The sequence below is a fragment of the Cervus elaphus genome, chromosome 33 (assembly GCF_910594005.1).
Source record: "Cervus elaphus chromosome 33, mCerEla1.1, whole genome shotgun sequence".
Classification (NCBI taxonomy): Eukaryota; Metazoa; Chordata; class Mammalia; order Artiodactyla; family Cervidae; genus Cervus; species Cervus elaphus.
In genome coordinates this window covers 26,737,064-26,764,164 of record NC_057847.1, presented here as the reverse complement: position 1 = coordinate 26,764,164, position 27,101 = coordinate 26,737,064, and the positions used below count along the sequence as shown (strand labels likewise).

The following is a 27,101-nucleotide window of genomic DNA, read 5'->3' as shown; positions in this document are numbered from 1 at the left end:
TGGTCTTAAAGGATTTAAAACAGTTTCTTCTATGTAGCTGCTGATTTTTAGCTGAATTATGTGAAGTTCTTATTGAACTAATAACTATAGAGGTCTTTTCCTAATGAAGTTAAGATGATTTTTTAATAGAATTCAATTCCAACTTTAATTTAAAAATTAGGAAATTGACCCTAAAAAGTACCTTTACTTACAGAATGTTAAGATCATCCCAGAGTTATATTATTTGTACTTTATCATAAATTTACCCTTATTTACACAGCATCAAAAATATGTCTTAATTTGCTTCTTTCTCAAAAGAAGAGGCCATCACTCTTTCCGAGCCTAACAGTTCTACCACTGAAATGTGTATGAACAACATTTATGGAAATATGTTGGCTGTTTAAAATAATTATGTAAGATTGAAAATGTCTGTATCCATTATGAGAAGAATTCCTAGAAAAAAATTCTGAAAAAAAAGAAGGAAACTTGTAGAGATAGAGACCAAGGTGACCATCTAAATTAATACTAGTTTCCTGTCCTCCCAATTTTCAGATATTTACATACTTGTTTATACTTAGATGTCAGAGATGATCTAAAATTTGTTTATAAGTGAATTACTTCATGAATTGGATAACTAGTATTATATATCTGCCTGTATTAAATAATAGACACAAGTGAATTCTAGACTCCTTTTTAGTAGTCAGATACTTAATCTAGCTAAAAAGATAGGTAACGACCCAAATCTCCCTAGAACTGTGTTGACTACTGAACTGTTTTTATGCTTCCTCTAAGCTTTTCTTCTTTGGTACAGGGTTTCTTGTTTGTTTTGTTTTTTATTACTTAAGATTAATCTCTACTTAATTTCTTCATTAATATAATAGTTAACTTTTTCCATATGAATTTGGGGAAAATTAAGAGAAATTCTAAAAACTACTTTGTTTTTGCAAAATGAGGGTTTAAAACTTACAAGTTCCTTCCTATTTGAAAATTTGGCTTGCTTTAGTGCTTTGCAAACTTTGATGTGATCTACTCTGTCATTTATAAATCATGATAAACACGCTGGAGCCAAACCTGCCATTAATAAATTCTCACATAAAATCCTCTACATTCATTTCACTAATCATTTACTTTCCATGCAGCACCCATTAATTTTGTGGTATCTGTTCCCTTGATATAAATTGGTCCTAATTTCTCTTTTTACTTCTGTCCTTTCTTCCCTCATGATAGCTTCTCTTGCCTCTTGCTGCAAGAATGTCTGAGGAGTCTTACTTTGAATCTAAGACAGAGGAGTCAAACAGTGCAGAGATGTCATGTCAGATCACAGCAACAAGTAACGGGGAGGGCCATGGCATGAACCAAAGTCTGCAGGCCATGATGCTGATGGGCTTTGGGGATATCTTCTCAATGAACAAAGCAGGAGCTGTGCTGCATTCTGGGATGCAGATAAACATGCAAGCCAAGCAGAATTCTTCCAAAACCACATCTAAGAGAAGGGGGAAGAAGGTCAACATGGCCCTGGGGTTCAGTGATTTTGACTTATCAGAAGGTGACGATGATGATGACGATGACGGTGATGAGGAGGATAATGACATGGATAATAATAGTGAATGAAAGCAGAAAGCAAAGTAATAAAATGGAAAATGTCCGGGAAAACAAAAGAAGCTTGTTATCTCAGTCTGTACAAAAACCAGTGATGAGGTAGAAAACCGAGCACTGCATTTTTAGGCCAATCACATTTAGATAACTGTCATTTCTTTACAATTTTACTTTTGATTTGTCTTTGCTTACAGGAAAAGGGGGTGCGGAATTAAGCCAAAAAGGTCTGTTCAATGAATCAGCATATGTGGTGCCTGATTATAGAAACTTGTGATTTTATATGCAATATAGCATTTTTTTTAACTAATGACATTCTGGCTTTTTTTTAATGAATATAATTTGATTTGATTTATCCAATTGCTTCAAAAAACTTACATTTTGGACAATCACTCTTAACTCCTAATTCTTCTCTGACACTTGACTTTCTTGTAACATACTACATTTTTTTCCCTTATGTAAATATACAGTACCGTCAGAAATAATTGATAGTGATTGCAAAATCCAACAGTAAAAAAATTGAGATGAAAGGAAATTGTAACAAATACTTCTACAGAAATACCTAAGTGCTAAGAATACTGAGAGTGAGACCCAAGAGATGCTCTCAATAGTATGTTTGCAGGAGAAATACTCTAGTTTGAAACCAGCATCAGATGCGGTACTTTCATGCCAGTACTCACCCTAGAAGCTTCTTAACAGCACACTGTCATCTAAGGCTTAGCTTACACTTTATACAAAGTATTTTATACAAAGAGAAAGAGAGGATAAGGGATACTTCCAGACAGTGTGAGTGTTAATATGGTGCCATAGGGGTGTATACCTGTGTCTGTTTTCCAGAAGGGTATGAGAATCCTGGATTCTAAATGCATGTAGAGATATTTTAAAGAGGGAACTAAATATTATAAAAAGCTGTCCTTACTTAGGCAAAAGTGCAGAATGAAGGATCCTTTTATAGCAGATAAAACTTTCCAGATTTGTCTTTAAAAAAAAAAAAAAACAAAAAACCCTGACTCGGCTATGCTGGTGTTAAAGAGAAGTAAATGTTGATGCTGCTCTGAAAACCTAGCTAGCCAGAGAGATATTTTCAAAATGTTGTCACAGATTTGTCAAAGCTTGTTTAAACTATGAAACACTTAAAAAAAACTAAAAAAATTTGTAGTTATACATATATATACAGAAAGGCAAAAGAACAAAGACTTTTCTTCAGTCTAAGTTTGAAAGTAGTGACATTCATTTGACTATCAACCCAAGGAACTTTGCGTGGTTCTTTTTATAGGAGATTTAAGGATATTATCATAGATATTATCTAACACTGTTTCTAAGTATATTTGATCATAAAAAGCCTCCTGGAATTTGAAGCATGACATGTTTCTAATCCCCATTGAGGGTAGGAAAATATCATAAAATGATCAATGTGCTATGTTTGCTTTATTTGGAGAAGAATTACTAATGAAATGTTCTGGGTATGAAATGTAGACCACTCAGTACAGAACAGTGATAAAGAGAAGGATCTGGAATCAGCTTGTGATTCAAAAATTGCTGTGCAATCTTGGGCAAATTATTTAACTTGTGTGTCTGTTTGCTCATCTTTAACATGAGAATGATAATAGTACCTACTTCAAAGGATTGTTGTGAGGGTTAAATGAAATGATAGACATAAAGCATTTAACACAATACCAAGCCCATGGTAAGTGGTCAGTTAATGTTAGCTACTGTTAACTGTGTCAGTGAAAAGACACTGAAAAATAAGTGGTCTCTTTAACCTGGAAAATGAAACTCTCAATTTCAAGTAGTGTTTGTTGAGTAGGATAAGATGAAAGTTAAAGTGAACAACTTTCAGGAAAGATAAAGCAAACATCTTTAGAATGTAAGCTATGTGAGCGATCCACTGACGCCCTTTGAAGACCATGCACGTGGCAAGGTGTGCCTAGTCTGAGGTGTTTGCAGGCCCTGTACCACCCATAGACCAGGCAAACACAGAAAGAAGCCATAAATGTTTTCTCTAGAAGATGGGCTCCCCACATAGCCAATCTAATGCACTTCCTGTGTCTATGCAAACTTAGACCCATATACCCATAAGAGCACAATACAGTGCTGGTGACAAACAGGTGCAAACATAAATAGGCGTCCTGTCTGCATTCAGACATACAGGAGTCCTCCCTGATTCAAGCCAAGCCACTCAGGCAGATCTTGGATTGGAGCAGAGGGGATGGTTTTCAGCTCTTGCCTTCCCAGCATGCCCTGGGGCTCTGTGACCCTGTAATCTGAAGGAGGGCCAGAGACCAGGTAGTTCAAAGCCTCTCGTTGCACGTCTTCCAGGCCAAGGTAAAGGCATCCATCCCACCAATGTTCTCGAGCCCCCTCCTCTGTGCCCCATGCCATTCTAGGGAATGGCTTGATGAAAATCTTTGCCCTCACACAGCTCACATGCTAGTGAGTGGAGATTGACAACAAACAGAACAAATGCATCGTATAGTAAACATTTAAGTGGGCACTGGGACACACAGGAGAGAAGGAGGAGGTGGCTCATAGGAGAGTTTTGTGGACTTGCCAGTGTGGTCAGGAAGGGCCTCACTGATCATGGAATCTCTGTGGGCGGATTTGGGGATCTGTGTACCTCTGTAGGAATGTAAACCTTGCTTCTCATTTGAGACTAACCAGCAACAAATTTAGAATGTATGAAATGAATGGGATGGTTTTTAAATTTACATTTTTTTAAATTTATAGCAATTAGATGTATTGTGATTTTACATAAGATTTTCTTGCATTAATAAAAGCAGCCAAATAGGGCCAAAAGAGAAGGGTAATCACACAGCCATAGGTTTACCATCAATCAGGTAATATTTCTCTAATCTCTTCAACTGTGCCATTTTCCTGACCAATATTCCAGAGATGGTCAAAGCTCAATAATCTACCATCAAGAAACTACAAAGATTCCAGATATAGCAGAATTGATAACCTCGGTGATAAGCTTGAAATCTTCTAACCTAACATTGAGCTATAGATAATTACTGTATGGCACTGGCTATTTTACTTTTGTTCCAAATCAGTGTCCTTTCTAGGGTTTTGAACATTCCTTCAATCTGTATCATATAAACAGAATCTTAAAGTGGTCTCATCCAATCTATGAAGATGATTTAGAAGACTTTAGACTCTATTATTGGCCCTATTAATTTTAAAAAGAAATGTTTATTAGTCATTAGTCATCTTCATTTCGAATGAAGATGTTAATTATACAGCTTTTAATTTACCTTTCGGATCAGTTTTTTAAATGGTAAATTATTGGTGTTAGAATTATTTCCAAATACCTGACTTACAAAAATGTGCATTTATAAAGAGAATCTGAGTTAAAGAAACAGAATATAAAATAGGTAACTAATAAAAACCTACTGTATAGCACAGGGAACTCTGCTCAACACTCTGTAATGACCTCTATACAAGGAAAGACTCTAGAAAAAGAATGGCTACATGTATAACTGATTCACTTTACTGTACAGCAGAAACTAACACATTGTAAATCAACTGTACTCCAATAAAAATCAACTAGAAAAAAAAAGAGAAATATGAAGACTCACAATTACAGTTGAAACTCCAAATTGTGGTAATAATTATCAGAGCCATACAACTGAAAATATAACTACTGTTTTATCTTTTTTCCTTTACTCATAAAGCTGATCATGCAGAATTTGATGAAACCCTCTCAGTGGTTCTCAACCACGATAGCACTGTCACCAAATGGTGTTTGGTGATGCCGGGGCATATTTTTGGTTGTCTGGGAGTATATTTAGTGCCCAATGCCCCAAATCTTATGTGCCAGTCCCACCCAATAAAACAATTAAATACAGAAAGCCCATGGCATTGTCCCTTCCTTCACCGAGAAACTTAGCTAAACCTGGCGGTTGTAGAGTTCCACATCTCATTTTTTTCCCCATAAACGTAATTATCCAAGTCAAAAGATGCATTTTCAGAATTACAACTACTTATACAATCTAATTTTGTCGATTCATGTCATTTACCTTAAATCCTTACTTGTGGGAATCATTTCTTTCCCCTTAAGAATGCTGGTAGAAAGTTTATGAAACAGCTAAATTTACTAAGAGAGAGGGGCAAGGTGTCAGTCTCCTGTTACACTGTTTTCACAATAAATAAAAAAGAAAAATATCACTGAGGTAGCTACAGTTCTGCAAAGTAGTCAGGTTAACTTAAAAGGACATGTTTCTTTAACAGTCTTCTTTTTTTAAAGAGAAATCACATTTTAATATTTTACATAAATAACCAATGGGAAGAGGTTGAAGATACACTTGTTTTTGATGCTCTGGAAATGTTGAGGGCCATTTTATAGCCAGTGATTTTTAATATGCAGTAGATTTGTTAGACTTTAACACCAGCTGGGGAATTCAAACTTGATCCCCATGAAAATCAAGGAATTGGGGGTGGGGGGAAGGTTTGGGAGAGATCTAAAATGATTTCTCATGGCACTATGAAGAACACAACTTTGTTTTCCAGAGGTTTCATTGGAGTGATAAGAATTTCATGAAAGATCATTTTAAAACTTATTTGAGTTAAACCTTGATCCTTTTTGTGTTTTTTTGTTTTTTTTGTTTTTGGATATACTAGACTTTTGACACTGCCTCTTGAGACTAGCAGAATCTACTATTCCGTATACATAATAGAGCATGCTTTTTCTATAATCAGGTACCTTTTGCTGCTTTGGGATAAGACTGTTTTCCTGTTTAGATTTTAGGCATTGCCAGAGAGAAGAATCTGTTCTGTTCTTTTGATTGTAGCACAGCCTGATAGCTCTAACTGCAGCCTCTCTGATGAGGCTTTCAGGACATCTGGGCAACTAGCTATGTTTCCTCGGACTCCAGCTTAGTTGGCGCTCCATTCACTGCCTGTGAGGAGCTTTCTGGCATGTGATTATTTACTTCAGAATTAGAATTTCAGGCACCTACATTGACTGTCTTATATGGTGTGCAGAATAATAGATCTTTTAATGTCAGATACAATACACTGCACATATTGCTTTTGCACTGTTTTAAAATTTTTGTACTAAATGATAGAAAATATTTATATTCTTTGAGTGTGAGCTTTGAATAGATGGTATGATCACTTTATTGTTTTTTTTTTTTTAAACAAAACGTTTTTCTCAAATATTCTATCGCAATGTTATTCTGAGCAAGTCGTACGCCAAAATCTTGTATCATGTTTGTATGGAAGATTAAATTTTACTCTTGTGTGGTAAGACTACTCAGTTACTGAGTTCATTGTTGGAATTTGATATTCCAACAGAAAGCCCACTATGTATTCAGAAATCCAAGTTGGTGTCATACATTTCATTTTGATGTGAACTTTTCTTTGCTTTCCTTTGTTTCAAGACTCCATTTTGCAATAAACGTTTTGACAGTAAATCCCTTTGTTATGTGTGGCTGTGTATATCAGAGACTTGTTAGATTGGATTCCCAACATACTTTGAAGGAATCATTGTCACACACATGCCCATGAGTGTGAGCTCTTCTCTCCCGAAATCAATTGGAGTGTAAATAATGAAACTGTAAAGTGATGGGGCAGTCACGAGGTAAATGGTTTTGTTTTTTTTTTTTCCAATCCCCAAAGAGAGACAGAAAGACTTAGAACTCACCCTCCAGCAGAAACACTGATATGTTAACAAGCTACAGCAGACATAAAGGAAAGGGAAAGCCACTCTGTGGCTGGAGATCATTAACTCTTCTTCCCTATCCTGCCAAACTCAAACCATCTTGAAGCTGTGCCTGGCTCCACAGCCTTCCTCTCACTGATCTTTGCAAGCAGCGTGCAAGAATCCTACCAGAGTGAGGGCTCACCCTGCATTCAGTGCCTTCCCTTGGCGTCATCTTGATAAGCCTGTCTCAGAGCTCAAGAGAAGTCTTCCCCTCTCCTTCTGACATGAAAACCAGAGATGTTGGTTTTGATTACTTGTATCACTTACAACCTTTACTCAAGAAATATTTATCAGTTTTGTTGAGTGCAACATTTGGGGATTGTATAAAAAATTAAAACATTGCATACATACCCACTCCTTGTAAGGCCAGCCTTGACACAGGGAGCATCTCTGAGATGCAGTCTGTTGTTTCTTGAACTAATCAAATAATTTCCGTTTTTCACATTTGATCCCGTGATGGGAAAGCGGAATGACATGTTTCTGCAGCTATATACAACTGCCCCATGAAGAAATAAAACTTGTCATGTGTTTTCTTTGATCAAGTTCTGTTTTTGAACCTATTTCTCAAGTCACTCTCCTTCCTGCATTATTCAAGCAGATGAGCGCCTGTGACTACAAACACTAAGTATTTCAGAGGAGGAAGGGGCAGCCCTGTAGGAAGCACATAGGGGTAGTGGAATATATATGCAGTGGTAGCAGTTTGTACCCTTGCAACTTATCTCTACATCTATAACTCTATGCATTCAGATTCACTGTAACTAGTGGGCTTTTAAAATAATTCTGTGTAGCCTGCTAGAGTTGGCTACATTTCCCCTTTATCTTGAGACATGCATACACTGTACCTGGAGCTCCAGTCAGCAAATGTGACATGCCTATCCTTCCTTCTTCTTCCTCCCCACTGTCAGTTTCCTGCCTTGTTGCTTCTCCTATCCAGGAATCACCTCTCTTCTTCTTACCCTGCTGTGCCAGCTCAAGCCACTGTCCCTTCCATCCCCGTGTTAGTCTGTGAAACATCCTTTTTCCATGGTATAGCCATAGACGCTGAAGTCTATACCAGAGAATTTAGCTTTGTAGTAAATGCAGCCTCCAATTTTACTCATTCAACAAATTGTTCAACAAAGATTTACCAGGTATTATGTGCCAGGCATTCTGCTGGGCACTGAGGAAACTAAGATGAAGGTGGATTCCTCCAAAAGTAAAATCCATGCCTGCTTCACCCCCTTAAATTAAAAGCTCCCTGAAAGTAGGGGTATGACTTCCCCAGCAAGGCTTTGAGCATGTGAATTAAAAACACCTGCAGATTAGAAGCGTTAGTCACCCACCCTCTGATTTTTACAAATTCATAAAAGTAACCAAATCCAACTTTTTTTTTCAACTCACGCACACCCAGAAAATATATTATTTGTAACAGGGGTTGAAAGACACTTTGCCACATTATCTCATGAGCAGTCCAACCATTCTGGCAAGTTAGAGTTAGTTACAAGTAATGGCTGTTGTTGTTCAGTTGCTAGGTTGTGTCCGACTCTTCTCTGACCCCATGGATTATGGCCTGCCAGGCTTCTCTGTCCATGGGATTTACCAGGCAAGAATACTGGAGTGAGTTGCCACTTCCTTCTCCAGGGATCTTCCCAACCCAGAGATTTAATCCATATCTCCTCCACTGGCAGGTGGATTCTTTACCACTGAGCCACCAGGGATGATAATGGCTAAAGGAAACTAATTCAGGTCACAAGACACAGATTTTCTCCCCACCCCCACCCCCCCATTATGTAGGTATTGGGTTAGTCAAAATACTCGTAAGAAGTTATGGAAAAACCCAAACAAACTTTTTGGCCACCTCAATATTTATTACTTAATCTGTGGCCATGGAACATATATTGAAGCAAGTAGCCCTTTGACTCTGAAAACGGCCAGGTAAGAGTCCTCCTGAAAAGTTGTCTTTTGTGTTTGTACACTTGCCACGGAGGGTGGTTACTTTAATTTTAGTTAGAGCAATTCCGCCACCTGAGTTCCTTCAGGCAGCTCCGATTTCACATGTCCTTCTAATATTTGGTTTTAAAAATATAGTGCAAGTAAGACATTTAGTTAAAACTTGGAAATTCCCCTCTAAAAATAAGCATCTACAATATCTAGTTACCAAGTGGTTGCTTTGGAATTTTCATTAATAAAACCAAATGATCTCCATGTTGACAGAATCCCGAAGAAGGCTCTGGTGTCTGACAAACGTCAGAAATTCCTCGACTTCCAAGGCCTTCTTGTGGGAGATAAAACTACTCTCAATGTGCCAACTACCAAGAGAGGAAAATCCCACGATGTGCAGTCCCACTGCAACAGTTCACCAGGTGCAGTGACTTGTTACTGAGAGGTTGATACACTCGATTGGCTTCTGTGGGCACCATCCTTAGAAATCTGAGAAATTCCTCTTAACAGGCAGGAAAATTGGTTTCCATTCAACATAACCTGCAGAAAGAACCAAGCCAGAACATCGGCCCAGAGCTAAAATATTGAAAAGAGGGGATAAGCTAAAAAGACAATGATAATATTCCTCTTTTTTTTTTTCCATTTCATTCATATTTCCCATGCAGCTGCTGCCTTCCTTTGAGATTGGTGCTTGGACAGAAGATGATGTGGTAAGCTGCTTCTGTTAATGCCTCCTTCAACCTGGGCAGGGAGTTTATAACTAGGTCCGCAAGTTAAAAATGCAGGTAGGCGGGTCTGGGCCTTAGGAAAGTCTAAGTAGGAGAAGTTGACAAATTCCATGTTTTTCTATTTTTAAGGCAGTAATGATTTAAAGTAAGGCCTTGAGCAAAGCAAGTATTTCATCAAATCTGACAAGAGGATTCTACCTCCCTATTTGCTCTGAAATGTATTCCAGAATGCAGCAATGAATCCCAGTTAAAGGGACTTCCCAGGATACCAAATGAACATACCAGGGAAAAAAGTGATCTTAAGTTTTCCCAGAAGATCAGGGTTGAACTTGAACCACGGTGGGGAAAGATTTGGTAAAGGTAGTGCCTTAGCCCTGTTCATTTTGCCATCTTTACTCTGACCTTCCCAAGAAGGAAGAGACCTGAGTTCCCAGACATTTCTCCACAGCTGGAGCCAGCAAGCCCAGTGTTTGGTGGAGAATGTGAAGAGAATGTTTAAATCCAAAGGAAATCCCACACCCTACACTCTGGGTAGACACCCTGAGGAACAAGCCTCCTTAGCCTGTTGTATCTCTGCAGCTTGTTTCCTTGGTGAAAAACAGGGCTAAGAATTCTTGATCAGAGACCTCAGGGGTTTATGTCTGTCCAGGTCCAACTTACAAGTTCAGGGTTTCAAAAAAAAAAATAAGTTCAGGGTTTTGTTAAATGAAAAGTGGGGGAAAAGCTTGTATGCCAACCTTAGCAGGCCCACACCCCAGGAAACAGACTTGGTACCCCAAGATCCAACTTGTTACTAGAAACTCTTGGGAAGGTCTCTGGAAGGTTTACCAGACTTGGTCTGGTTTTTGGACCGGGGCACATCCCTTCCTGCCCTTGGTCTTCTGCTGAAGTGATGCTGCTTTCAGATGACATCTCTGTGGCTTCCATGGGGGGAGGACACTGGCACCCGCTGCCTCTACTTCCCATTCCCTGAGCCCCCAGGGATTCTAAATTTCCTGCCAGCCCTGCTTAACAAGGAGAGAGGACTTAGGATCTTCTCTGTTCACAGACCTGGATATAATGCCTTCATCCCCTGCTGCAAAGTTGGCCTGTTTCATTTGAGAAGAAATATTTTCAAAGGCACTGAACTCCAACAGCTATTTTTAGTCTTTGCTCTGAGGCTGAGTGGTTTTCAAACCATTTAAATAAAATTCCAGGGTCAAGGGCTCCCTAGAGAACTGGGTCTGGCCCCACCATTCTGTCTCCCTTTGCCTGGGTAGTGTGAGGGGCTACGGTAAACACGTGCCAAGTGAGTCAAGGATAGAGGTCGCTAGGCCCAACCTCATTCTGTGTAGAAAGCTCCATGCTTTAACTTGTCTTGGGCCACAGAGCTACGTCACGACCAGGCCTAGAACAGAGGATGCATATTATCCATTTTTCTGCCCACTGCCCTGTGGTCCCTGTTTTTCTATAATTCCTGGGTAAACCAGTGCCCTTGAACACCCCAGCGGACCACTGGCACATGAATGGAAAAGGCATTATAAGTAAGAATCTTCTCAAGAGGATTTTTAAATGTGTTTCAAATAAGAAGTAAAACCAGTAGTCCTCTAAGGGCCCAAGATCCCCAAAGGGAGGGGTATCTCCAATTTGAAAACTTGAAGCTGTAAAACAATGAAGAGAAAATCTTCAGTTTTCCCTTTGTGGTTGAGCAAGAATTAAACATATTTTACCCATTGAACAACTATGTGTCTTACTGTTAAGTCTGGCCACTGACCATGAATGAATCTTCAAAACCATGTGTGTCCTCTCTTCCACAGTATTTTTGGGTTCAGCAGCTCGTCAGAAAAGGCAAGTGGAACAACTTACCTTCTTAATTCATGGAATTAACTTTGCTTGGGATGTGACTGAGTCTAATTTTATTCTGCCTTCTAATCTCTCCCTTCAGGTGACTCTTCAGCAGAGATGAGTGTGTATGCAAGCTTGTTTAAGGAAAACAATATTACTGGAAAGCGACTGCTTCTTCTCGAGGAAGAAGACTTGAAAGACATGGGCATCATCTCCAAGGGGCACATCATCCATTTAAAGGTACCTCAGAAAGGGAGACCATTCCATCAGCAGATGTCTGTTGAGCACTTACTATGGAGTGGGTCATGTGTCATGTTAGAGGCTGAGCTGATGGTCATAGTGCCATACTTCATACCAGTTGTGCATTAGCTGCTGCCCCCATGGGATGCCTACTTCCTCCACATAATCCCCAAACGAAAGAGTTGGCCTTTGGGTCCAGCAGAAGTCACCTGGATACACCTGCATAGCACCCCGTGTCCTCAGGATGTCTCTGGTGTAGTGGAGAAGACAGGTATTGATCATGCAAAAATGATTAACACAACAGCTTTAAGAAAGGCCACAAAGGAGAGGTGAGGTTGGGCGGAGGAATGGCTTATGTGAAGGGGTTAGGAAGGAATTGAGAGCTGAAGAACCAGGAGCAGGTGAAGGACACGGGGAGGAGGTGTCCTGGGAACAAGGCACCACCTGTGGAGAGGCCTCGGAGTGAAAGAAAGCGTCCTGTACGCTAAGGCTGCATGTGCATGCAGAGCTGCCAGCCCCCAGGCAATAGTAGGAGGTGACTTCCTTTGAGGCCAGACTGGATATCCATTAGGGACCCCAACAATGCCAGAGCACGTCTGTAGACTGACTGAAGCTTGAACCACCACAGCATCTAAAGCCATAGGAATTGTGAGTTCAGTCTGCGATCTTCCAAATTTTGACCCAGACAGACACCACTATATGTATATTCTTATCCCTCATCTTCTCGGGAAATCCTAACATTTCCCCCCAAAACTTCAGTCTTGAACCCTTTCAAGGCTAAACCTCTGTTCTTGTTGTTGCTTTCTTTTTTTTTTTGTAGTTTAACCACCAGATCTGATATTTTGTTTCTTTGTTATGTTTTGCTTTTTAGTTACTCAAACCAAACCGCACTTGCTTGCATCTGTGTGCACCTTGTTATTAATCAGAGGTGTGTTTCAAGAGCAATCTTATGAGAAAATCAAATTTGCTCTCTAAACCACCTCAACCCCAGTGTCAGTGGATGGAGGGGTAGGCATGAGTTAGAAAGAAGAAAGATAGAATAAAGAAGGAAATGTAGAAAAAGCAACTTCTTATCCAGATCCACATTGTGACAAAGGTTCTACCAACATGCCAATAACTGTTCCCTTTTCCTCAGTTGGGGCTACTGATACCAGGCTTTCCAGGGAAATCTTCCCTGAGGTTCAGAGAGAACACATCCACTCCTATTCTGTGGGCCCTGGATCCATACAAAGATATCCTTACAACCCCTCAGCACCCTTTGGCTGATGGCTTAGCCTTAACCTATCATCTGCTCCCTCTCAGAAGATGGACAGGAAAACTCATGCACACACATACACCTCAAATGCTGGTAAATAATTTAATCTCAACCTATGACTGTGGGCAAATCCATCTTGAAAAGCAATGTTGGCTTAGATGGCCCACAGTAGGAAATATTCTTTTCTCTGGTACAGAGAGAGGAGTTTCAGGATTCAAAGAAAGATCTGGTAAATCATGTCCTATTTAGCAGATGCCAAAAAGAAGCTCCCAACTCCCCTTCGCCTCTCCCACAGTCACAGTGATTTCAATATTCCCAGACCCAGCCTAGGACAGTCTTAAGTTTCTCTCCATGCTGGTTGGTATCATTAAAGCAAGCAATGTCCAGACTTACTAATTATTGTTCAACAAATACAGTGGATACCTGCTAATCAGAGTCCTGGGCCTGTGAATAAACAAAGAATCCTGCCCTTAAGGAATTTACATCCCAGAAAAGAGATAAAACGTACATACAGCTTCTCTTAATTCGAAGTCTTGGCAGTTGGGAGTAGAGTGGCTGTCCTGAGTTTCAAAGGAAGGGTGTGACCAGCATCTGCGGGGACTGGAGACACCCCTCAAGCTCCTGGAAGAGTCTGCTTGTGCACAGAAAGACAGTGAGTCCCCAGAGGTGGGGGTCTCAAAAGTCAGCTTTGCAGACCCTCCACCTCTGCCAAAGCCAGGGCCATGTTAACAGTGGCTGTCCCAGGGGTGGGGAAGGGTTGGGGGTGCTCAGCCCACAGGTGACACTCTCTTAATCTCAGCTAGGGTCCCAGGCACTTCTGACAAATAAACGTATATGAGAGGGAAAGAATTAGGGGAAAGGATCATGGAAACAGACCTTTCCATGGGAGGTCTGGGAGCATCCTGCATATATTCTTTAAAAAAAAAAAAAGGAAAGATTCTTTTCCGTTACGGCTTATCATAGGATATTGAATATAGTTCTCTGTGCTATACAGTCAGACCTTATTGTTTATCCATTCTATGTACAATAGCTTATATCTGCTAACTCCAACCTCACACCCAACCTCCACCCCCTTGGCAACCACCTGTCTGTTCCCTATGTCCATGATTCTGTTTCTGTTTTCATAGATAGGTTCGTTGGTGTCATATTTTAGATTCCACATATATTGGCTTGGCCAAAAAGTTCGTTTGGTTAGTGAATACATTGTTCAATAAAGTCTTGGTGAAAATGAAATATGTCTTTTAGTTTTACTTAAAACTGAACGAACTTTTTGGCCAAGCCAATGCAGAAAGGGATATATTGCATATACTCTTAAGGCAATGAAGATAAAGAAAGGATCCTTCAAGCTGGGCCATTTGGAATGGGACACCACAAAGGGACCTCCAGCCTGGAGGAGCCCACCTGGTCCTTGTCAGAGTGGTCTACACACACACACACACACACACACACACACACACACACACACACACACACACACACACCTGGTCCTTGTCAGAGTGGTCTACACACACACACACACACACACACACACCTGGTCCTTGTCAGAGTGGTCTACACACACACACACACACACACACACACCACCCCTCCAATCCTGAGGGTCACACACACACACACACACACACACACACACACACACACCTGGTCCTTGTCAGAGTGGTCTACACACACACACACACACACACCTGGTCCTTGTCAGAGTGGTCTACACACACACACACACCTGGTCCTTGTCAGAGTGGTCTACACACACACACACACACACACACACACACACACACACCTGGTCCTTGTCAGAGTGGTCTACACACACACACACACACACACACACACACCACCCCTCCAATCCTGAGGGTGAGAAAGTGCCCTCCATGCTCTGCTTTCCCACTGAGGCAGGCAGGGCATTTTTGTAAAACTTCTAGGTGAGTGAGCCTCTCAGCCCACAGATGGTAGGTCATAAAATTGGAAAGTGGACGGTCTGCCCACCTCCCCTTTTGCTATTTGACTATCCTGTTCAGCCTGTCTTGGCTCCCGCCTTGTTGAGCCTGGAAGCCCATGTCAGAAGAATAAAGCCAAATATCCAATAAGGGCTGATTACATTGTCAGGTGTCAATGGCTTTCACTTCACTTTTTAAACAAATGCATCTCATTTTTCTCACATTGGTACTTTTTTTACTCTCTATGCGATATGTTTGGTTCGCAGAAAAGCTGGATTATACCTGATGAGCATGAAAAAGAATCATAGTTTAAATTGTCCTCCTTTCCTTTAAGAGTTCTTTGTGCTCCACTGGGGGACAGATTTGGACACAAATCCTTGGGGAAGCCCACACAGTGCAGTAAACCCTTCATTGAGGTTTCAGCCCTAATGGGAGCGTCTGGTGATATATTCGTGTTCTTTGTTGTTTTTCCCACAGTTACTCGAGGTGATGACTGCATTCTCTACCCTAGAATATTAACTTGTTACTACTGTACTCTACCAGAGTTTGAAGAAAACTTTTACTTTTTTTTTTTTACTCTGAGATGTAACATCTTTAAAATATCTTCCTGTTCCATTCAATAATTATAAAACTACCTATAATACTTTGAACAATCAGGTTTATTCTCAATAGACGTTGGATAGTAACATCCCCAAGACATTTTGTGGAATACATAAATAAAGAATGCCTTTATATGTGCACAATAATTTTAATCCTTTCTTGGCATTATCAGGTCATTAATAATTTTTTTTTTTTTTTTTACAGTCAGCCATTGAGAAATTAACCCACGATTACCTAAATTTGTTTCACTTCCCACCACTGATTAAGGTAAGTAAGGTTTTTTCTTGCTGAGAATATGCACCTTTTATTGACATATGCACCTGCCACATCCACACCTAAATTTGCCAATGTCGGGAACTGTTGTTTGAAGTGAAATTCAATCATATCTGTCCAACAAAAGGCCCTTTGAGCAAACCTTAGGATGTGCATATATTGAATACCCTTGTTCCTTGCAAGTTGAAATATTAACATCACAGTCATGATAAGAACAACACATGTCACCTTAGTAGCTTGGGGACATAAGGGCTAACATTGCAGGTGAGGACTTCTGGCCTCCCACCTGGCTCTGCAGAACTTTGTCCAACATGGAAGCTGCTAAAGGAATTCACACACTAAGCCCTGGATGACTTCTTGCATTGAGGGGTAGGAGTTTTATTGTTTGAATAACAAATAACATTAAATAACATATGTTAAATAATATATTTAACATGCATGTGTGCTAAGTCACTTCAGTTGTGTCTGACTCTTTGCGACCCCATGGACTGTAACCCACCAGGCTCCTCTGTCCTTGGGATTCTCCAGACAAGAATACTGGAGTGGGTTGCCGTGCCCTTCTCCAGGGGATCTTCCCAACCCAGGGATCGAACCTGCATCTCTTATGTCTCCTGCGTTAGTAGGCGGGTTCTTTACCACTAGCATCACCTGGGAAGCCCCATATTTAAATATAGTCTAAAGGTATTGGCATAGTTTGTTATAAAACTAATAGATACTTGCAGGAAGTACACAGAATTCTTCTCATTCACTAACCATTCTAGTTTTCCATCTCTGAGCCCTCAGATGTTCATTTTGTTCCTCTGCTTGGCCCTCCATCTGCAGATACTCTAGGAACTGCATTCTTCTTTGGGAATAGGGTGTAAATATCTCGAGTGTTGTGAAACTTTCAAGGTGAAGGGACAAAGATACATTTCTAGGGAAAAACTGCACAACACAAGATGCATTGTGAAAAATGTAAGATGGTGGCATTCAGTTTGTAGTGCATGAGACAAATCATTTGATAAAGTTTCCAAAGGCTTAATATGTCGTTTCTCTTGCTTTAAGCAATTGGAATGTGTGGCATAATAAAAAAAAAAAAATAAGAAGTTAAACAGTAGATTAGAATGAGAAAAGAAGTGCTGGGAAATCATCTCCTTTACATGAGAAGTAAAAGTAAAAACACTATATGAAATAAACAGTGCTTGGTTTTCTGTTTCAGGGCTCAGCAGGTGAACCAGAAGAAAATGAGGAAAAAATAGTGAATCTTGAACTCGTTTTTGGTTTTCACTTGAAACCAGGGACTGGCCTACAGGTAAATCACATTTTAAGTCCTTTGGATAAATTTCAGTCTAATTTACTCTTTTTCTCTCCTGTAACTCAGTGATTTTATATACCCCCTACCAGCTGGTAACATTTATAGACTTTATAAAATAGAATTTAGTTGAAAGGCTGCCAACTGCCTCTGTAAGCCAATCTAGGAATCTTTCTCATCTAGCTGAAGAGTCCTGTGTGAGGCCACCCAAACCCTCAAGGAAACTCACTGCAAACCATGGAGGATGAGGGGAGGGGGTTAAGGTTGGGGGCACAGACACTAGAGTAATCGTTTATGCTTCCTGGTATCACAGCTTCCTGATTCCATTTTCTTTGGGTCTTTGTTGTTGTTTAATTTTTTGGCCATGCCTCATGACATGTGAGGTCTTAGCTCCCTGACCAGGGTCAAACCCGGGGCCACTGCCTTTCAATCATGGAGTCTTCACCACTGGACTGCCAGGAAAGTCCTGCCAGTTTCTTTGTCTTTTAAGGAAAATCACATTTTATAATATTGAGAGTAGAAGAATACTGAGAATGGAACTGTAGGCAAAATGGAAACCCAAATTATTAGCTCTAAATGGGGTGGCAGGACTTTTGACCAATTCTCATCCAGTTGGAGTGCTACTCGATGTTATTTTTAGAATCTGGGCAAATGGTGTGGGCTAGATGGCATGTGAATTGGAATCATAATAGGTTTGTGTTACTTTGGATGACTATAAATAGCTAGTAATAGTGATCACGTCTACTAATAGGGACCACTCTTTGTGTTCCAGGCATGCGGGACTCAGGTGTAGTGCTATTTCTCCTCGTTTTACACATAAGGAGACTAAGACTCTGAAAAGCTAAATAATTTGTCCAAGGGTTACATGACTAGCAAGTAGCAGAAGAAGGATCTGAATGCAAGCCTCTCTGACCCCAGAACCAAGCTCTTAACTACTGCACTATTGGTACCTTTGCTTTGATGCCGCAGAGAGACCTTGTAAATACAACTCCTCACTACCTGAGCCCGTTGCTTTGGGAGAGCTGGTGGGGCTCAGCTGGCCCACTAGCCCTCACTAATTAAACCTTGCTTACCCCAGGCCATTCCTGGAACCAGCGCTTGGGAATGATAGGAAATTGTTGCAAGGGGTTAGTTTTACCTGGGGCTTCAAAAGATGCTCTTTCTAGACACCTCACAGAGTGTTTTACCTGTACCACTGCAGGTATATTGATGCTCTCGCTGAATGGAAATCTTAGGCTCCTTGTTTGGGCCACAGAACTTGGATGAGTGAAAGCTGCTCTGACTCCAGGTGTCTGGTGTAGGATCGCTTTTCTTCTTCCTCTGTGATTGGATCCCTGTCTATCATTCCTGTGGATAGAAGCAGCTATAGAAGGGGGCATAGGAGAGTAAGCTCCTCTCCAACAATAACCAAGGGCCCTTCCAATCCTGAGAGTCTGTGCCTGGGGATACCCCAGGTCCATCTGGTGATAAATAAGTTGCACATTGTAATTTGCCTTCTTTGGCATCTATGGAATGCTCTATGGAACTTAATTTATGAGTATTCTGTGTTTAAACATTTTTATGGCTTGTAGGAGGTAAAAGAAGGGGCAAGAATTTTCTTGAAAAAGACTTGTCAAGAGTAGTTTCAGCCAAGAAAATTATTTTCAATTCACAAAGAAATGACTTGTTAATACACAGTAAAAATCAGAAGCTATAAATAATATTGGAGACCAAATATAGTAGTCTGGTTTTGACCATGATAGTATATAGACTTCTTGAGTCATTGCTTACCCACAAGGCCTCAAGTCACTGGAACTTTTAATTATTTGCTGATCCTTGGTCACCCATGCAGAATAATAATTTCATCCATCAACTCAGCAGAAATTTACCAAGGACCTACTGTGTGCCTGGCTTTCTGCTAGATGCTCAGAATATAAAGTTTAAAGGTATAGCACTGCCTTGCAAGAAACCCACAGTCTATGGGAAGAAATAGACAAGATCAATGAATGGTTTTAATACAGAATGATGCATTTTTACAATATCATGCACATCATTCAGTGAAAGCACAGTGGATGAGCACTGAAAGGGGTGCAGAAAGGAGTCAAAGGAGGATCTTGACGTCTTCATGGTACAGGTGATGCTTGAACTAAAATTTCAAAACTATCAAAAACTGTTAGGTTAGGGAGAAGACATTGAAGGCAAAAGGGACAGCATTATGATGTCATCTAGCCAGCATATACAAAAGTTCAGAAGCTAGGAAAACACAGGCAGCTCTTCTTTGGGCTAATTTCTATGAGACCTCACAACTCAAACCTCGCTGCCTCTGGAGCAACTTAGCATAGCGTAGGTGGAATAGAATGGTGAGAGTTTAGGCCACAAGGGTGACCGGAGACCAGAAAAAGAGCTGCCTTGTGTGCTAAGCTAAGGAGTTTGAAGAGTTCTAAGCATGGCGTATAGAAGCTTCCCTGGTGGCTCAGTGGTAAAGGATCCTGCAATGTAGGAGACGCAGGTTCAATCCCTGGGTCAGGAAAATCCCCTGGAGAAGGAAATGGCAACCCACTCCAGTAATTCTTGCCTGGGAAATCATCCATGGGGTCACAAAAGAGTTGGACATGACTTTGCAACTGAACAGCAAGAGAGGATGCTATTTATGTTTTTAAATGATCTCTGAAAAGCACAGGTGAGCTGGATGAATTGTAAAGCACTCAGGACAGGGTGAGAAAGGCCTGTGTATGGCAGAGAGACAACCAGGTGAAAACGGCCAGGAGCTGAGGCTGTGACAGTGCCATGGAAGTGCCTGCATCCAAAGAACTGATGAGACCACATCTCTAGCTGGAGCTGGGGTCTGAGGGAGGAGCCAGGATGCTGCCCAGGTTTCTAGGGTGAGCGAATGGCTAGATGACATCATAATGCAATAGATGAAAAGTGAAATATACAGTGCAAATGTAACACCAAGGCGCTAAAAGTATAAAGAAGTAACTGGAATGGGTGAGGTTAATTAAGAAAAGAAAAGCTCCCCCCCACCCCCAATTTTTCGGCTGTACCTGTGGCTTGCAGGATCTTAGGTCCCCGACCAGGGGTTCAATCAGTAATGAAAGCGTGGAGTCCTGACCTCCAGGGAATTTCCAGGAAAAGCTTTTTTGGAAGGGATGTTTTGAATATGAGCTCGAAGAGGCTCATGGTCCTTTGCAAATAATTTTCTGAATATAATGTTTAAAACTTAGGCTTAGAGAGTCCTTCTTTCCAAAGAGCTCAAGTTATTTCATCCTTGTCACCTCATTTACCCTCCTTGGCATTTCTGTGAGATGCATAAGGCACATGGTATTGTCATTTTTGATTAGAGAAAGTGTGTTACCAGCCTAGGGTGAGGAGAGGATAGAGCTGAGACCAGAAATTACATCTTCATCATAACCTTTATATTAAACATGTACTTGCTGTCATTCCTGGCCAAGATATTTAAGCCATCTGGAGACGTTCACAAAATAATCCTCGAGTAAATTAGTGTCCAGATCTAAATTACCCAATTATGTGCTAGGCTATATCCTAACATTATGAAATATCTTCTCACAAATGTGCTTTAAATTGCAATTTCAATTCCCCACATGAAAACCTTGTTACATTGACCCTTCAAGGTGGAACCCAAGAGAAAAAGACATCCTCAAAATTCCAATTAACTGAGTTCCCATAAGCCCATCTTTATGGAAAAGGTGCAGCCTTTACCCCCATCTTCATGACTGGAATAAGTTAAATGAGAACATTGAGGCTTTGGAACTTCTCTCCAAACAATTAAAATGAAAGATGTGTTCTAAAGGCAGCTATTGGAAATAATGTATGACAATGACTTTATCATGAAAATAGTAGCTGTGTTTCCCCACTGCCTCTGAAAAGGACCACCAGCTAGCTACCACTTAAAACTGGTTTGTTGTGCAGTAACTGGCCTACTGAGAGGAAACAATGGAAATATGGCCTTATCCACAAATATACAAATATATGTAGAAAACAAAGGCTTTCCTTGTAAGACCTGTCAACTTTTATGGTCAAAGAACTCAGGCTAAATTCCTTTTTTTAAGCTTCATTTTACAACCAGATGGATTATGGTATAATAAGTGAGGCCAAACCAAGGAAAGCCTTTCACGTCTGGGAGCCTCTACCAGCTCCAGTGGTCAGCCCCTGACTGTGATCTCAGTCTTTGTGATCACAGCCCCTGACTGTGACCCCACCTCTCAAGATGACCAGGCCCTCATCAGACTCTAGCACCGTGAGTGATTTAAGAATTTGTCCACCAGTGAAACCAACATCCTTTTCCCTTTCCTTTTCTGAGACAACCTGGCAGGGGAAATAAGTGGACCAAAGGCTTTCCTGACAATTTAAATTAATAAGAAGTTGAGAATGAGTTTCACCCATTTACCCATTTCTACAGAGTAAAATTAATTATCAATTTAAAGAACATTGTGCATTGAGGCAGCCTCGAAGTTGACAGTGGTATTGGCAGAAATTGGGTCTTTCTCAGCTCAGGTTTCCTGGGCGAGTGCTTAAAATGCTTATGATAATTATTATTATTTCATACCTCACCCAGACACTGTGGCAAGTACTCTGCAAACATTTTTCTGGTGTGATCATTATAGCTCACCCTCACAGGAAGCAGTATCCCTGTATTAGACCAGGAGGAAACCAAGGAGGGGAGAGGAAGAGCTCCTCCCCCAGAGTCCCTACCTAGTTAGGGGCAGGTCCAGCCCAAGGCCTCAGGCACCATGTCATACTGCTTCTTTTTGAGAAGTATCATGCGTGCATGCGTGCTAAGTCACTTTAGTCATGTCCAACTCTTTGCGACCCCATGGACTGTAACCCACCAGGCTCCTTTGTCCATGGAATGCTCCAGGCAAGAATACTGGAGTGGGGTGCCATGCCCCCCTCCAGGGGATCTTCCCGACTAAGGTATTGAACCCTGATCTCCTGCAGGTCCTGCACTGCAGGCAGATTCTTTACCACTGAGGCACCAGGAAAGCCCTTGAAAAATATCAGATTCAGTCCCCAAAATAGGTGCATTGGCAGTAAAAAGGCAAACACTTTTTTGGACATTTAATACTAAACCACCACTATTTTTGTTTCATGTAGAAGGTGCCTTGTGTTTTGTAACCTAAGGCCTTTGACTTGCTACAGAAGGAAAGTGGCTTACAGAATCTCAGGCAGCTTCATGCACTCCCCAGGGTGGCAACCACCCGTTTTATTGGAATATTCAGGTGCATAGAATTTCTTATTATATCTCTTATCAACTCGACAGTCAGGAGCATTGATTCTCAAATTGCCAAGGAATAAACTATCAAATTACCCAGCAGTTTTCTCACCAAGCTCCTTTTGAGACTCTGTGTCATAAAAATTCAAAAGCAGAGTTAGGAGGGGAGTCTCCGAGGAGCCATCCATTCCTTGTGAGTGCTGGACAGTTGTAGACTTCGCTCCTGAGTCCTTAGTCCGTTTTCTCCCCCATGGGGCAAGGAAACCTGATTGAAGCTGGGATTCCATGAGTCTAAGTGGATCCCTGCAGTAGAGAAGAGATGGGCTTAGGGGAGAAGCCTGGGGAAGGACACCTTGGCTCCAGTGGACCCTTAATTAGACAGGCTTCCAGCAGCATTTGAAGAGGCAAGCAAACCAGAAAGAGAAAACAAGAGGGACATTTGGAAAAGGTGGAAGCGGGACCAACTGCCCGCTTCAGAGTAGAAGACATTTGTGTCCCCTCCCCCTCCCTCCTTCCACCCGTCCCTGTAAGCAACCCGCCCCTTTCTCCCACTCCCCAACCCAGGAAATTCAGTCAATAGTTTTGCTTCTCTGGTTGTTTCATCTATAGGTTAAAAATGCTGCTTTTTACAAATACTTCCCACTCACTATCGTGCTTTTACATCTTTATTAGATTGCTTATAAAATGTGGCATTTAATAAACTTAATTGAATCTCCAGGCCCTTTCTCAAAGCACTATAAATATCAAAAACTGTCAAATAGGGCTTTTTTCCCCCCTTTTATATAGTTTTTATAAATGGATAGATAAACATGAATAAAACAGAGCACAAAGGAAAGGATTTTGTGAGGAAGTAAAAAGCCAACACCTTTTGTAATTTCAGAACTGAAAGGCGGTGCTTTGCCTTACTTTGATATGTCTAGCATTTACGAAAAATTCAGTGTAGGAAAGTTGATTTTCCATGACCAACTATTTTTGAGGATAAAGATACATATACACAAGTACGTGTTTGTACTCCTCAGTATATAAGCTTGCAGTGGTAGGGTTCTGTAAGAAATACAAGTTTTAATGGACAGCAAAGGAACAAGTACAGTTCAGAATTTGACCACATGACTTGCTGCTGATTTCTAATTAGCATTGGTTATATGCTTTGTCAAACAGGCCAGACAGCCTCCTATAGAACTAAAATAAAACTGGAGAGGTGTCCAGTACATCATTGCTGATGGACAGATAGTCATGTGTAGAACTGGTGTGCCAGAATATGTCTAGTAAACAGGGAAAACATCCCTGACTTGTAGTGTCTGCAGTTTTCCATGGTGTCAGTACTCCTTCTATGGCCAATTTCAAATTGCCAGTCTGACATCACCGAACTCGAAGTTGGAAAGAGACGAAAGTAATCAGCTCATGAGGGCTGGCCCCAGCACAGACTGAATCACTCTTAGTCTTCTTGATCAAGATTATGTGGTCCTTTCAAAATCATGAGTAGCAAGGAAGCATGCATGATGAAACATAGGCTTAAATAAATCACAAACGTGTTATTGCTGGTTTCCAGCTATATTAAAATGTGTAGTTAGCTCAGAGAGCTCCAAGCTCCCCAGGAACCCACTGTTGGCTTAGATCCCCTTGGGTGGCTGTTGGCTCGTATAGCTACACTGCCCATAGTGTGTGAATCATACCTTAGGATTTGAGTTTGTAAAAAGTAAGAATGTAATTATAGAAACAAAGAAACAAAACTTAAATTTGTGACTGTCTTTTAAAATGCCTCTAACAGCCACCGTTGGCAACTCCATGATGACAGGCACAGTTGTTGATAATAACAGAGATCTTTGCTTTTAGAAGCAGGTTTGGAAAAGTCTCTGTGGATCTGCAGAGAGAAGGCCTCCATAACTCACAGTGATTTGTGTTTCCTGAACCAAAATTTAGATCTTGGAAATAATCAACTGTAAAAGGACAGATTATTTGAACTAAAATTAAAAGCACTATGTTGGAAAAGCAAAGATATATGACAACCACATCAACATTAAGATGTGAACTGAGAATAAGTGATGCCTACTAACTGGGACAATCTTGTTATTTCTTTTTTCAAAAAATTGTATTCTAAAAGAAAAAAGAAAAAAATGTATTTCTTGGAGTCATCTCTAGAGACATGGGAGGAGGCAGGAGAAGTAAGTAGGTAAAAGAGCTGTTTTTGTATTTTGAGTAAAATACTTTTGTATTTTGAGTAAAAGTCCTGGGTAAAAGTTTATTTGCAGCCCATTCTGTAGTATTAACAGTTTAAGCAGTAATTAGGTAAGCCAGACCACTTTCTGTATTGGTTAAGAAACCTAGTTGGAGACAGAATAGATTCTTAATTATTAAAAAATCAATAAGAAGATTTACCATTCTTTTTCTCTAGGATGAATTCTTAGTACCTTCCAATTTCAAATACAGTTTAAAAATAAGTAAATAAAAAAGCCTTTTCCAAATATGTCAACTAACATCTGAGCCATTTTAGGTAGTCAAGTATATAATGCATCATATGAAAGTATACCTCACTTGACTTCTCACTTTATTTTAGCACCATCCCTAAAGTCTTTTTTCCATCCATAACTCAAATAAAAACCCCCCAAAAGGCAACAGAACAACCTTATCTCCAGTGGTGTCTAGTTGGCACCGGTCTGCCCTGACCTTAGACACAAGCCATTGTTAAGGGTATAACGCATTTACATATTTTGCAATAAAACATCAGTTATTTGCATTACTGTGTCAAGTTTTATTTGATTCTTTCACCTAAAAATGACTCATTTTCCTTTCTTGTATTTTAAAAACCAACTACTCTAAGCTTGTTTGAGAATAATCAAAAATTGCCCATTTAGCTAGAAGTCATTTTCTTTTCAAAAGGCAAATGTTATTTAATCTTTCAGCTGTTCATTGTGCCATCATAAATACTTTCTTTTCAGCACAGTTGTGGGGACTGAAATGAGCCCACTAATTGCCTCCCATTTCGACTGACATGTGGTGGTTTAGTGGAAAGAGAACACAGCAGGGAGAAGGAAATAGGAGGCTGAGAAAATGAGAGCTAATTATTTTCACTGCCTCATGTCAGGCTCTGTGTCAGCCTTGTTTTTACAAACTGGAAGGTTTAGCACTAAATAAAACAAACTGGCGTCATGTTTTTATATACTGGCAGTGTCATGGAAGCAGCTGCACATCTCAAAGACAATATAATGCCTGCGTTCGCATGGACACCATCTGACAGACACTGTGAGCCACGGCTAATGAGGACATCACAGTGGTGCCAAGTGAAAGGTGCTGAATTATGTATGATTCTTCATCAGTACAGCAATAGTCCTGTACATCATTATGAGACATTGTTTTGCTGGAGAGATTAAAACATTCTTAGTTCCAGACCCTGCAACCTATATGCGCTGAAAGAGGTTATTAATGGAATTTTTAGGGAGAGTTTCTTGTGGATTTCTTTGGGGTTGAAAAACAAATCTCGTGGGACAAAGCTGTGATGGGTCATGACACCGTACAGATAAAGAAGAGAGGCAAATTAACCATACTTGCATTATCTTCCTTTTAAAGGCAGCATAATAAAATAGAGTGTAGCAGGGTTATACATAATGATAAATAACCCAGGTGCTATCATGGGATGTTCCTCTCTCCTGCCTTTAGAACAGCAGGTTCCAGCAGCTGAGCGAGATAATAGCAATGCATGTAAAGGAGCCTTCGGAGGCCTAAATCATCAACATCTTACTACTTTTAATACCAGCATGACCAACATTTCTATCATGTTTTTATTTCATCTTGTATGACTTCTTACATTTCAAAATAGTCAGTCGCCTGCTATGAGACTCTTTCCCTTTTTCCCCCCTCTTGAATCTTAAAAAGTTTATTTCGACCTCTGTATCTTAGATTTTAAAATATGTCCTCAGTAGAGGCCTTTTTTTTTTTTTTAAGGTGGAAGGGCCTCTTTGCTAGAATCTTGGGCATTCTCCAGTGGGATTTTACTTTTTCTCTGGTCATGGAGAAGGGGGCAGGGTAGAGATGGGGATTTTAAAAACCTGTATCTCTTCCATTTGACTGGGCATGCCAGGTGTAGCTAAGTGAACTTGCTACAAATCACCACACTATAAAATCCCAATTTTGTGAAGTTCTGTAGCAGGCAAAATTAATCTATGGTGGTAGAAATCAGGACACTGGGTGCCTCTGGTTATGGAGATGTCAACTGGGAAAGAGCATGAGGGAATTTTCTATGGCAGTGGAATATCTTACCTGTTTAAGTAATTTGTTGTCGTTTAGTCTCTAAATCATGTCCGGCTCTTGCAACCCCATGGACTGTAGCCCGCCAGGCTCCTCTGCCCATGGGATTTCTGAGGCAAGAATACTGGATTGGGTTGCCATTTCCTTCTCCAGGGGATCTTCCCAACCCAGGAATGGAATCCAAGTCTCCTGCATTGGCAGGCAGATTCTTTACCACTGAGTCACTTGGGAAGCCCATTTGCGTAATTACATGGGTGTATACAGTTGTTAAAATTCATTGAACTGTACACTTAAAAACCTGTACAT

General features: G+C 40.5%; 1 protein-coding gene across 3 annotated transcripts in view; it reads left to right on the top strand.

The window, feature by feature from the left end:
• MAP3K20 (mitogen-activated protein kinase kinase kinase 20) overlaps positions 1-27,101 on the top strand; it is a 163,029-nt gene that overhangs the window by 116,091 nt on the left and 19,837 nt on the right. For 2 of the 3 annotated variants that reach the window (XM_043894834.1, XM_043894835.1), the window contains exons 12-16: positions 9,859-9,903; positions 11,718-11,748; positions 11,846-11,985; positions 15,982-16,044; positions 17,249-17,341. In XM_043894834.1, coding sequence (XP_043750769.1) covers positions 9,859-9,903; positions 11,718-11,748; positions 11,846-11,985; positions 15,982-16,044; positions 17,249-17,341 — 372 coding nt within the window. Of the gene's footprint in view, positions 1-1,206; positions 6,984-9,858; positions 9,904-11,717; positions 11,749-11,845; positions 11,986-15,981; positions 16,045-17,248; positions 17,342-27,101 lie in introns of those variants that run through there. The other variant, XM_043894836.1, reaches the window with a different exon arrangement.